Below are 13287 nucleotides of genomic sequence, written 5' to 3'. Positions count from 1 at the left end.
CTACCGCCCACCCCACCACCACCCCTGCCAACCTCTGTTCCAACTAAAAACAACTTACTGTTCCCTAACAGGCCACTGCCTTTGGGGACTGTTGCCTTTGCACATGCTGTTCCCCTGCCTGGAATGCTCTTCCCCACCTTGGCCACCTTTGAACCCCAAGTCTCCTCCAAGGCAGCCTTCCCGAGTTGCAGTCTACCCCAAAGCCCCTTCACCCTGGGTCAGCATCCCCACCCCTCCCGAGATGAGGAGCCAAGTTCCGTGCAGCTCTGTGACCCCAGTGCGGCCCTCGGCACGTCGTAGGAGCCTGGAGCTGCTCGCTGAATAAATGACTCAGAATGCAGAGGCAGTGCCGTGCCAGAGGGGAAGCGGCAGCCTGGGAATCAGGAGATGGGGCTTCCGCTCCAGGCTCCACTCCTGACCCCTCCCTGGTGCGATCATGACACTCTCTGCCCCTCAGCTTCCTTCCGGGCTTCCAGAAGGAGTGCATCACTTGTCCCAGCCCTCACTCTGACCTGAGGGGCACCAAACCATTGCCTTCCTGGGGTTGCTCCCAGGACCTAGGCAGCTGCCCTGGAGGCCGCCGCTGCCCCCACTGACCGCCCCCACCCCTTGGTCTTCTGGACGCTTAGCCAACAGGCTGAGCAGATAACAGGGGCTGCTCAGTCAAAGGCGTGAGATTGGTGCCCGGGGCCCCATTCAATCCCCAGAACAGGACCTCGGGTCAGACAGCTTTATTCCACAGGGCAGCTGAGCTCACCTCCAGGTGAGAGTGGGCAGTGAAGGCCCGAGGAACAGGTAGGCATGGGAGGACCCTGGACCTGGGGCTCCCCACCCTTTGGCCTGCAGTGGCGGCTGGCCCACTTGGCTGTCTCCAGGGCTCTGAGGGCCCTTCCTGCGGGGGCACCTTCCTCCCCCACCCCTCAAGTTAGGCCAAGGGCTTCAAAGGCTGGAATCTGCTGTCTGGAGAGGATGCTGGCCCAGCAGCCTCTGCGCTGGGGCGGGGGCAGGCGGGGGGCCCGGCAGCCACATGACTGCTGCTCGACCCTTGCCCACCAAAGTCAGCAGCGGAGGAAGGGGAAGGAGGAGAGAGAATCAGGAGGGGACAGGCTGGATGTGAACCCCCCCAGCCGGGCCTGGTGACCATCCCAGGCCCTCAGGGGAAGTCTTGACCACCAGCTGATGGCCCCTCTCCCTCCTTGTGTCCTCACTGGGGCAGATGTCAGGCAACAGGTTGCGGGAGAGGAGAGACACCACCTCCTGTCCCCACGGGGCCCTGCCACCGGCAGAATACTTGCTCCCCTGCCTGGTGGGCGCCCAGGGCTCTCTCAGTCCAAGAGGTGGGGGCCCTTGCGCTGCGGGGGCAGCTTCTCAAGTCAGCACCTGCTGGATCCAGCCAATCACACCTGTGATGCGGGTGTAGACGCCGAAGTAGTTGGGCCGGCCACAGCCCAGACCCCAGCTAACCAGCCCCGCCAGGAACCAGCGGCCACTGGGCTCCTTGCACACCAGCGGGCCGCCCGAGTCGCCCTGCGAGAGGGGAAGAGACAGGGCCACGTCAGGGTAGAGACATCCCCTTCCAGGCAAGGGTGCCGACTGCTGGGGATGTTCTGAGTGACACGTCCCCTTTGGAAGCCTCTGATAGATGGAGGCGGCCCAAACCAGCCCAGCCTGGCCTCCAGCAGGGCCTGGCTTTCGCGGAAGCGTGGATGTGTGTCCCCGCGCCCTGCCCAGCCCCGCCTGCCTTCTGTGGGCTCTAGTCCTCTCTGCTGCCTCACTTGGGCAAAGCGCCTCGCGGAGGGCAAGGAGCAGAGCTGGGCTTGGGCCTCAGCCCTGCCCCCCGGGGTCTCCTCTGATCTGGGGCCTGCAACCTGGAGCAAGTCTCCCAACCTCCCGAGCCTCAGTTTCCTCATCCATGAAGTGGGGACAGCCAAGTCCACCTTGCCGTGAGGCTGCAGCAGGCCCCGGGTGACGAGAGCAGCGCCCTCTCTCCCCGATCTGGCCCACCCCGCAGGAGTCACCTGGCAGGCATCCTTCTTGCCCCTGCGGTAGCCGGCGCACAGCATGCGGGGGGTCACCTGGTAGCGGTAGGCCTCGCTGCACAAGTCCTGCGGGATCAGCTGCACGTCCACCTTCTGCAGACCATTGCTGGTGGGGCCTGCCCGGCGGTGTCGGGGGCACAGGTGAGACGATCTGAGGTGCCCGGGGCCCCCACTCTTCCCGTGGCTCCTCCTCTTGCATCTCAGGAGCCCCCTTCCTCGCTCCTGCTCTGCCCCCCCTCCCATCCCCGCCCTCCACGTCTCCATCACTCTGTCTGGCTCCTTCTCCGAGAAGCTCATGGTGACAGACCCCACCCCGACCCTGCCCAGGGCCTATCTGGACTAGGGTCCTCCTTAGGTCCTCCCCCCGCCACCCCTCCTGCTTGAGGCTTCTTGGCTGCCTCCCCTCCGCTCTCTGACAGCCCTGGGAGATTTTTCCAGAACACACATCTCACCCCTTCACTCCCCCCTAAAACTCGTCAGCGTCTCCCCACTGTCCAGCCAGCACTTCTCCCGAGGAGCTTCAATCAACACTGTGCCTAGTTCCACCCGCAGATCCGGTCTGTTCGACTGGGCTGGGCCCAGACATCTGTGCTTTTTCTCAAAGCCCTGATGCTTCGAGCAGGTCAGGAGGAGGACTCCTGGCTCCGGATCCGCACCCAGATCCACCGGCTCCCCTCTGGTGCTGGGTGTCCTCAGGGCTCCCTGGGTTGCCACCTGTGCTCTTATCAGAAATGCCTTTCCCCTTCGCTGGGACACTGCTGACCTGTCCTCCAAGCCTGAGCTCAGCCCGCCCTTCCTCTGGGCTGCCACTGCCCCCCGTACCTCCCCATCCGTGTCAGCTCCCCAAAGCATGTTTCCTGTTTGTCTTTATATTCCCTTTGTCCAACTCGATGCCTGGCATATAGCAGGTGCTCATAAATGTGTCATTGAATGAATGAATGAGGAAGTGGACCCATCCTTGTTTTACACTATTCTCTATCATGCTCTTGGACATGTCACTTTTCACCTGAGCCTCAGTTTCTCCGTCTTTAAATTATCGCTCAGTCCTGCCCACCTCCAGCTTGTAAAGCACAGTACACATTTTTAAAGGCACCACCGCGAAGGGTGCAGGGCGTGGCTGTAGTTATGTACAGAACTGAGAGCTGGCCTCTAGGGATGGCCAGCTCCGGTCAGTGTAGGAGGGAAGGGGAGAAACTCATGTTTCTGAGAGGCAGCATCCAAACAGCAGGGGCTCTGGGGTCAGATAGTCCTGGGTTCTAGTCTCTGCTCCAACCCTCTCTGGCTGTGTGACTTTGAGTCACAGCTAAATGTCTCTGAGCCTCCGTTTCCCCATCCTTAAGATGGGGTCCGTGCTAACCAATAGCTAGGGTTATTGGATGGATTAAATGAAATCATGTTCCCCTAAAATCTAACCTCCATGCGGTAAGTGTTAATAATTAAGAGCCTCCCCCCAACACAGACACATACCCCCCCACCCCCCGCTGTCCAAGGAGCAGAGGGTTGGAGCTTGCCCACGGGCTGTGGGGTCCCTGGCCTGCCCCATCACTCCACACTTATCCCCTAGGATATCCTTCCATGACCTTGGTTCTCCTTAAATGCCCTTCTGGCAGGAAGGGAAGGGGAGAGGCCCACGGCCATAGTTAAAGGTTTTTTCCCATGAAATCCAGCCCAATTTAATCCCAGGACTAGCGGGCCTCTGGAGGGGAGCCCCAGGGCCCCCTGCCAGTTCACCTCCAGGCTCAGAAGCTGCATGAAGGGGGACCCATCCCATCTCCCCTGCCCGCAGTCCAGCTCACCACCCTCACGCAGGGCACCCCAGCCCGTGATCCAGCAGTGCAGGCCCGGCTCGAAGAAGTGGGAGCGCGCGGGCAGGCAGACGGGTTGCACGGAGGCCGAGCGCACCACGGGGTGGTCGAGCTGCAGCAGGGCCACGTCATAGTCGTGGCTGTCCTCCTCATGGTACGGGTGCAGGAGCAGGCGGCTCACCTTGAAGGACACCTCACCTGGCCAGCGAGCGCTCTGCCACACTTTGCCCAGGAACACGGTCCACAGCGCCGGGGACGCCATGCTAAGGGCAGAGACGGGGACTCGCTCAGCGGCCGCCTCCCCGATCCCATCCCAGCTCCCTAGGGTAGCCAGCTTTCCCCCGGGACACCAGCCTCCAACCCATCCCCGCCCTGCTCTGGAAGGCCAGGCGGCTGGTGGTATGGTGTTCAGTGGTGGCCCTGGAGCCCTCCTGCCTGGGTTCCAGCTCCAGCGTCATCCCTCCCGAGGTGAGTGTGCACCTCTCTAGGCCTCAGTCACCCCATCTGCAAAATGGGAATAGCATCACCTACTCATATGTGCCTGAGGGAATTCAATAAGACTTTGTATGTAACAAAAATTAGCACAGTGCCAGGCGCTGGCAGATCATTCTTTCCTTTTTTCTGTGCACTTTATAGATGGGGCAGCTGGGAACGCCCTGAAACTTGCTGGTCCTCAGGAGGAGGGGGAGGGAGTTGAGTGTGGGAGAATTGGCAGAGACTGGGCTGTGCAGACCCCTGGAGGCCGGGTCAGCATCCAGGTCTTTCTCTACCTTGTGGGCAGTGGGGAGCCAGGGATGAAGTGAAAGAAGCTGGGTAGTCAGATCGCACCCAGAAGGGCACCTGGGCACCTGGGCAGAGGATGCAAAAGGGAACTGGGCTCTGGGCTGCCGGGGTAACCCAGGGGTGATGGTGGCAGCGTGGACAGGCAGTGGCTGAAGATTCTCCAGACCACTGAGAGGGCTTGCTGCCTCGCTGAGTGTGAGGGGAGGGGGTGCCCTGGTGGCTCCAGGCCTTTGGCAAGGACTGTAGACCCAGGACAGAGGAGAAGGTGTGGGGACAGAGTCCAGAACTGGCCGTGCTGGGGGGCGGGTCTGGGACACCAGACCTCAGGCTAGGGGTGGAGAGTGGGTGCTGTCAGCCCACCACGGAGATGAGGAAGATGTCTGTAGGGCAGGGTGAGATGTCCCTTCTTGTGGGTTTCTCTGCCCCATCTCTCCCGCCCCAGGTCACAGACAGGCATGCCTGGAGGAGGGGGTTTATGGCCTATGACCAGGTCAGGCAGTTCTGTTTTCTGCTGTCCCCCAGTGTCTAGCACAGCCCCTGGCACACAGTAGGAGCACAACGAATATCATTGAATGGATGAATGAGTAAATAAATGAATCACTGACCCAGCTGAAAGCAAGATACCAAAAGTAGAGCACAGAGAGGTCAAGCAGTCTCACCAGGGGCACAGAGCGTGCTCGCGGTGGAGCAGGGCTGAACCCAAGGGTCGGAACAGCCAGTCTGAGGGGCTTCCCACCGCCCTCCCCTCTGCTTAGGTTTCAGACACACCGTACCCCGTCACAGCCTTCCCTACCCCACCTCTCGCGGCCCACGTCCCCGTGCCGTCCCCCTCACCTGTCCTCCTGGAAGCAGTGGGCAGCGGTGATGACCCAGCGGTCAGCGATGAGGGCCCCCCCGCAGATGTGTCGGCCCCGAACCTGGAGGCTGGCCTGCCAGGGCCACTCACCCTCCGAGGACTCGACCCCGCCCACGATGCGGCCCGAGGGGCCCTGGAGGCCACAGTCTAGGGGTGGAGGAGGGGCAGGGATGGACAGAGGGGGAGCGGCCGCAGAGAAACAGACACAGAGAAAAAGAGAAGGGGGAGGCAGGAAGGGCGAGCAGAGGAGCGACACGAAGGGGACAGGGAAAGAGAATGAAGGGGCGAGGGAGGGAGAGAGGCGGGCAGGACCCACACCAGGGGCAGAGGCGGGGTAGAAAGAGACAGACGGACAGACTGATGAGCTCTCCCTCCAGCTCCGCAGGGGGGTACCTCCCTCGCTCCCACGCTGGACGGCCCCGCAGGCGGAGGGGCACGCCGCCCAGCCCAGCCTGTTGGAGCCCCCAGGGCTCACCACAGTGCTGCTCGTCCGAGCCGTCCTTGCAGTCGGTGTGCCCGTCGCACTGTGGGTTGGGCTTCTTCACACAACTGCGGTCCTCACACTGGAAAGTGAAGGTCCCGCAAGGCACCCCTGGAATAGAGGGGGTGGGGGCAGGGCTTAGAGGGCGGGTCCCTGAGCCCAAAGGAGCCTCCAAAACAAGGCCGGGGAAGACAGAGCCTGGAAGAGGCCAGGAGGCGACCGGGGAGGGTCTCTTGACCCCAGTAAAGGGTTCCCTGAGGCTCCTTTAAGGTCCCCTAAAGGCCACGTCCCCTCCGCACCCCACACGCTGGTCTGTTAAGAGAAGGCAGTGTCTCCCCTCTCAGACCTGGGCACCTGACAGTAAGATTACGCCTCCCTCCAGGTATGGTACCTGAAGGCAGACCCGTGCCTCCACTTTCAGCCCAGGGAGGCCCCAAGAGCGCGGCTCTGCCTCTCCCATCAGACTGAGCTCCCCTCCCAGCCTGGCAGCCTGCGGGGCCCTGCCCCCCCCCAGCCACACAGCTGCACCTCACTGCCTTCACCGTGCACAGCTTCCTCCTCCACAGTTTTCGCCTGCTCTCCTTTCCTTCGCTACTTAAATTTCACCTCCCTTCAAGGCCCAGTTCAAAGCCTGCCTCTTCCAGGAAGCTTTCTCAGCCTGATCTCATTCTCCAGTCTTCATACGCTACTGTACATGATGTCCAGAAGGTCTGGGCCAAAGAGAGTCACCCATCATTTTTTTTTTTTTCTACTATCAGATAATCCCCAGAGGGCAGGGACCACTTTGGTGTCTTTTATTCTCATTTCTCAACTCTGCCTCGCGTATCACTGGGTCGTCTATGAGTGAAGGTTGGCTGGGCAGATGGATGGATGGACGGACGAATGGATAAAACACTGGAGACTCAGGAGATCGGGCAGACCAACAAATGGGTGACTTGATGGTCTGGTAAGAAGGCTGACAAGCAGCTATCTGGGTGGATAAATGAGTGGATGTAAGGACTAATGGACAAACATGTAGTTAGAGAGATCCGTGGATGCATGGCTGGAGGATGGAACAATGGACATACAGAGAGGCAGTTGGGTAAACCAGTAAGTGAGTAGATTGATGGCTTAGTGGATAGGGAGATAGGTGGTTGGACAGGCCGATGGATGAGTGAGTGAGTGGATGTGTGAATCAATGGACAGACAAGATGGTTGGGGAGACCAGAAGATGGATGGATGGATGGATGGATGGATGGATGGACAGACATATGGGCATACTTATAAATGGGTTGGGAAGCATTTGGACAAGAGAGCAGAAAGCTTTGAGGAAGAAGCACGCAGAAGGGCTGGGCTATCTGGCTGAGCGCATTCTTCGGTTTCCCTCTAGATACCTGGTCGTACCCCACCCTACCTTCCTGGCACAGCTCTTCATCACTCCCATTGAGACAGTCAGGCTGCTGGTCACAGACCCTGGACAGTGAGATGCATGTGCTGTCCTCTTGGCACTGGAACGTGGCTCTGCAAACTGTATGAGGACACAGGGAGGGGACAGGTGGGAGGAAGCCAGAGGCACCAGGCTGGGACTTTGCGCTGCCTGTGACTGTGCATCGTATTGCGTGTCATGATCGCAAATCTCTTTCTCAGCTGCTTTACGCCTGACCGTCACAGCAACCCTGTGAGATACTCCGTTTCATCGGTGGAAACAGAAATGAAGTGACTTTTCACCTGGCTGAGCCAGAGGTCACCTGGCTGAGCCAGAACTTGACGCCAGATGTTCTGGTTCCAAATAGGAGGCACCTTCACGAGCAGGATCAGAGGATCAGCGCAGAGGCAGGCACACCTCCCTTCCCTCCTGCTTCTCTCCCCACATATGTAAAACTTTGATGGGATGCAGGTGGTCTGGGGAGATCAGACTGGAACAGGCTGTACTGATGGTGACTCTGGGAGCCAGAAGCCAGGATTCAGAGGCAGAGGTATTGATCCGAGGGAGCCCTGGCTCGGGGGCCATCAGGACCCTGAGCCCCTTCTGCCAGGGCTGGGCAGTGGTGAGCACAACCTCGGGAAGAGTTGGCAGCTCCAGTCTGAACCCCTGCAGTGGAGGACCCCACTCAGAGGAGGCAGATGAAGGATCCTCTCCTTGGCCAACCTGGGTCTGCTGGGCTCTTCTTGATAGCCTTCCCCCTTCTGGTCCTACCCTCCCTCATCTTCTCTGTTCCTTCTTGGACGGCTGTCCTGGCAGAAGGCTGGGGCTGATGGCCTGGTGGGGAGAAGCCCTGTGCTGGGAGTCAGGACACCTGGGTCCCAGCTTGTCCCTGTCACTGCCCCACTGGGTGGCCCTCACTCTGTGCTTCCACCGTTCCATGTCAGCACAGCGAGGGAGCCCTACTTCCTGGATGCTGCTAATGGGAGCTGCCTGTGGGGGGCGGGTTTTGAAAGGGTGGGCTCAGCCCAGCACAGAGGTGAGGAGAGAGGAGCGACGGGGTGGGCAGGCAGCTCACCACAGTTTCTCTCATCCAGGCCGTTGGGGCAGTCTTTGACCCCGTCGCAGGCAGGCACACAGAGTCCATTCACAGAGCAGAGGAACTCTCCAGGGCAGGCTGGACAGGGAAGGAGCCATTAGGACACGCGTCAGCATGAAAACACGTGCAGACACGAGGCACCCGCGTGCTCACATGTGTACCCACAGGCCTGTGTACACGGTCCATGTGGACATACATGTCCGGGCACATGCACACAGCACACACTCGGGTAGGTATGAGTGTATATACCTCGTGAACACGTATGACTGCCTTGCACACGTGAGCACACAGAAAGCTGCATATGTTTGTGCACACGTGTGCACATGCACACACACACACTCCTTTTGACCAGCCTCTTGGTGCTTCCAGGGACAGCTCAGAGGCAGAGAGAAGCCGCGGGGGCTTAGGGGGTCCCCGCCCCCGTCCCCAGCCTGCCCACACTCACGATCTGACTGGTTGTACAAGCCGTAGTGCACCTGCACGCCGGGCCCGGTGAGGGAGATCTGGGACGTGAAGTTGATGGTGATGCCGGCGGTGGCCACCACAGGGATCCTCTCGGCGTAGGGCTGCAGGGTTCGCAGGCCACACAGCCTGGGGGTGACCAGAGACAGGCTCAGGGCCACACGGTCTGGTCCTAGGTAAGGGACAGCCTGGGTCCCCGTGTACAGACAGGGCAAGGACAGGGCGGTCGGAAAGGAAGGGGGAGCCATATCCCCAGCCCACCCCCACCTCCTCTGTCTTGATTTCTCCCTTGGGTGGCCACTCACCCCCAGAGTCATCTAGAAAGCAGCCTGGCTATGTCACTCCCCTGCTCAAAAACCTTCAATGGCTCCCCATTGCCTGCAGGATAAAAGTTAACGTCTGGACTCTAGTTCCAGTCACCTAGGAGTTGTAAGAGTCTAGCAAGTCAGAGTCCTTCTCTGAGCCTCACTTTCCTCCCTTGTAAAACAAGGGAAATTATCATGTCTGTTGACCTGACATCTGACAAAAGTCTCCAATGTGTCAGTGGGAGCAATAGTCCTTGACTGGTCTGCTCTCCATAGACTGGAAGGGATGTTCCTCCCGTGCTCGGTGTGGAGTGAGAAGGCAGCCTCACTCCCCATTCAGGCCTTTCCCTCCCACTGAGAAGCCTCCACAGCCCTGGTGGCTTCCCTGTGACCCTCTGGGCATGAGGGAGGCACCAGTCCCGCTCCCAGGATCAGCAGTGCCATGCTGATGGGCGGCACCTTCTCCGTGAGTGGCCACACTCGGGTGGGACCACCCCCCAGCTGTGGGAGCACACTCACATCCCTGTCGGACACCCCCGTCCCCATCAATCATGCTCTCGTTCCCACAGAGCAGGTGGGATTCCCCGCAGAGAGCAGGTAAGAATCCTCCCGACTCCAGGGTGAGGGGCACGGCGCTCATCCCACACGGTGCCTGGTCACACCTGGCCTTACACAGCAAGAGGCCATGCTTTCATGGAGCAGGCGCAGCCACGCCCCCCAAGCAGCGGGACCCTCCTCAGAGAGCAGCCTGGGGTTCCCTGCCTTCCCAGGCGGGACACCCTCAACAGAACAGATGGGTTGGCCCCATCAGCTCCTAGGAATGCCTCCCACAGGGAAGGGAGTATCCTCACAGAGCAAACAGGAATGCCTTTACAGGTGAGGGAAACACCCAGAACACGGGTGGAAAGGTCTGCAGACAGAGGTGAAAATGCCCCCAGCAGAGAAGGTAGGAGGAAGTCAAGAGAGCAAGTGGGAGTGCCCCAAAGCATGATGGGAACATCCCACAGCAGATGCAGCAGCCCACAGAGCCAGAGGCCAGAGGTTTCCTCAGAACTTCCAGAACATGGCAAGCATTTAATAGTTCAGTAATAGTTGGAGGCCCCGTTGCATGGGGATTTTGAGGTTCTCACAGCAACTCCACCCTGTGAGGAGGGATTGTTCTCATCCCGCTCTCCAGATAAGGCTCAGGAAAGGAAGTGCTGAGGTGGACGAGAAGCCAGCTTCCTCAGGACCCAGGAGGCCCCACCCAGCCTGCACTGTGCGGAGGTGCACCCTGACCGTCACTGCCACATGAGCTCTAGGGGCTGAGCCCTCACGTTCCCCATGACTCCCCTCAGACCTGGCCTAAGGTTTAGTTTCCCCATATACTGTTTGCCTGCAGTGATATTCTTGCCCCCATACCAATAAACAGTTCTCAAAGTATGGTCTGGGGACCACTTGGGGTCCAGAGTAAAAATTATTTTTATAATAATTCTCAGGTATCATTTGCCTTTTTCACTCTCTTCTCACACAAGGTAGAGTGGAATTTTCCAGAGCCTATGTGATGTGTAACCCATTGAATGAGGAAGCAGGTGTGGGGATTCATTTGTGGTCTACTAATCCAATTATTAAAGAAAGTTGCAAAAACGTAAAACGGTGAGATTATTCCTCACCAAATGTTTTTAGTTTGGGAAATATAATTAATTTTTCATAAAATATGTCCTTTATGTTAAAATGTAATGGGTTTCTTATTATTTTAAATGAACTGATAAATATTTTTAAATGTTCTCGGTTTTCATTTCTAATACTGTAAATATAGGTTAAAAATATAGTTTTTATACAAGGCATAAAACTCTCTGGGGTGCTCCATAATTAAAGAGTACAGAGGGGTTCTGAGATGGAAAATTTTGAGAACCACTGCTCTGCAGCCCAGGGGGACCAGAGCGGGATGAGGTGCCACCAGGGGGCGCTCCTGCACAAGCCTCGTCCTTATCCTTTTAAAACTAAGGAAGCAAGGGGGTGTTGTGGTTTGTTTTTAAAGTAGATAAACAAATGCTATCATGGATTACTATCCCCAGAGAATTGCCCTGGAGAGTGGACAGGGGGTCTGGGGGCTGGGAAATACCGGGAAGGGGGAAATGAGGAATCAGGTGCGTTCCTGAACATGCTTAAGGTTCAGGGGCCTGGGGCACTGTCCCCAGACAGTCACGGGAGACTGTGGAGAGACAGGGAAGGAACCAGAGCCGGGTTGGAGGGCAGTGGAATGTTTCAGTTTATAAGAATTTGAGGGCTGCATGGTCACCTCAAGCCTTAGCCAGAGGCTCTAAGACACCAGCATCTGTCAGTAGGACATTTCTCTACTGACATCCAAGAGAGGATTCCAGGGTCAGCCTGCAGCTCAGCCTGGTACTCAGGAACTGCTCAGCCTGGGCAGCATTCAGTTCTCAGCCTGGAGGCCTGGGGCAGACAGGAGGTGGCAGAATTTCTGGGGCGAGGCTCTTCATTAGCAGGAGCCAGAAAAGAGGCTGTAATCCGGCAGCTCAGGCTGAATCACTCAGCCTAAGGACGATCTGTTTAGCCTGTGCAGTATTAAAAACTTCTTTTCAAATGTAGTTGCCAGCTAATTGCACATAACATCTTAGATTCTTGCTTCTGAAAAATAAGCCCTAGAAACACTGGCTGGAAGTGATCAGAGGCTGCCCGGATTAGGCGGGGCACGTGCGGCCCAGCTAACCAGGCTCCTCCCTCCCTCCCTCTCCCCCACGCAGCCTGCCTCAAGGAACTACGCACGCACTGGCCCGGCCCCTTTGCACATCATCATTTCTGGTTCTTGCCACAGTGCCTTCTGCGTGAGGGTTTGCGTCCTCTGGCTCTCCAATCCCTCCCCATCCACCAAATGCTGCCCCCTCCCCCCAAACCCTGTCCAAGGAGCACCAGAAGTCTGAAAGCTGTGGAGTCCACGTTTCATCTCAGCTACAAAGTGCTGGGGGTCTGAAAGCACATTTTTGCACCGGGGCTGCCTTGCGCTTTCTCACTTTTCTGGATTTGGAGAAGTTTCCTTCTTGCCTCACCTAGACAGTAAGCAGGGATCCGGTCAAACTTGCATGTCAGCAACTCTACACAGGGAGGAGTTCAAGAAAGATTGGATGGTAGATGGATGGATGGATGGACAGAAGGAAGGAAGGGTGGGTTGGTGTATTGATGGATGGGTAAATGGATGGAAGGAAGAAAGAATTGGTGGATGGATGGATGGATGGATGGATGGATGGATGGAAGGAAGGAAGGGTGGGTTGGTGTATTGATGGATGGGTAAATGGATGGAAGGAAGAAAGAATTGGTGGATGGATGGATGGATGGATGGAAGGAACGAAGGAAGGATGGAAGGATGGATGGAAGGATAGATGGATGGATACACACATACATGCATTCCCTTCCCTAAAGACAGGTTAAATGGGAAAGACAGTCAGCAAAGACAAGCACTAAAAAGAGGGAGGACAGCAGTCTCACTTGGTGGCCAGAGTGGTGGACCTGCAGCTGCAGAGCTGAGGCTGGGCTCTGCCACGTGAACCAGCTGTGCGACCTTGGGCATCTGCCTCAACCTCAGCAAGCTCCCATTTTCAAGTCTGTAAGATGGGGTGACAGCTCCCTTGTAGGGTGTTTTATGGCATGCGTGAGAAATGATTTCTTTGAAAACCAGCTGCTATCGTCGGGCTGTGCGCTCACCAAGGGCAGCAGCTGGAGCTCCTTCTTCCTCATCGCCAGCACCCGGCAGTGCCCGAGGAGCCTCTGTGGCCGCCCAGGGGATCAAAGGAGCAGAAGGGCCGCCCCATAGCCAGGCCGGGCCTGAGGGGCTCCAGCAGACCTGAGGAGCCAGGGGCTCTGCCTGTCCCCATCGGTGAAGTGGAAATGGTTGCCGGATTTCACGAGGTCAGCTCCCTGCCCCGCCCCCAGGCCACTCAAAGGGCATGAGGCCTCTGCTGGGGAGAAACTGGGTAGAAAACAGGGAGGTAGGGGGAAGGCAGAAAGGGCTCGGGGGAGTGAGGTGACAGTGCCCAAGGATGCCCCGCCCGTGGGGG

The 13287-nt window shown here is 58.0% G+C and overlaps 1 protein-coding gene across 1 annotated transcript in view; it reads right to left on the bottom strand.

Moving 5' to 3' along the window:
• Positions 1-924: 924 nt before the first annotated feature.
• TMPRSS6 (transmembrane serine protease 6) overlaps positions 925-13287 on the bottom strand; it is a 32217-nt gene continuing 19854 nt past the window's right edge. Inside the window, exons 10-17 of the mRNA XM_030856078.2 lie at positions 8911-9056; positions 8445-8543; positions 7358-7471; positions 5959-6075; positions 5462-5630; positions 3836-4107; positions 2019-2155; positions 925-1527 (exon numbers count right to left, since the gene is read on the bottom strand). Coding sequence (XP_030711938.1) covers positions 1369-1527; positions 2019-2155; positions 3836-4107; positions 5462-5630; positions 5959-6075; positions 7358-7471; positions 8445-8543; positions 8911-9056 — 1213 coding nt within the window. The 3' untranslated portion in view covers positions 925-1368. The remainder of the gene's footprint in view (positions 1528-2018; positions 2156-3835; positions 4108-5461; positions 5631-5958; positions 6076-7357; positions 7472-8444; positions 8544-8910; positions 9057-13287) is intronic.

This window comes from Globicephala melas, chromosome 10 (genome assembly GCF_963455315.2).
Source record: "Globicephala melas chromosome 10, mGloMel1.2, whole genome shotgun sequence".
NCBI lineage: Eukaryota > Metazoa > Chordata > Mammalia > Artiodactyla > Delphinidae > Globicephala > Globicephala melas.
The sequence above is the reverse complement of the archived record's forward strand: the minus strand, read 5'-3'. Positions and strand labels throughout refer to the sequence as shown.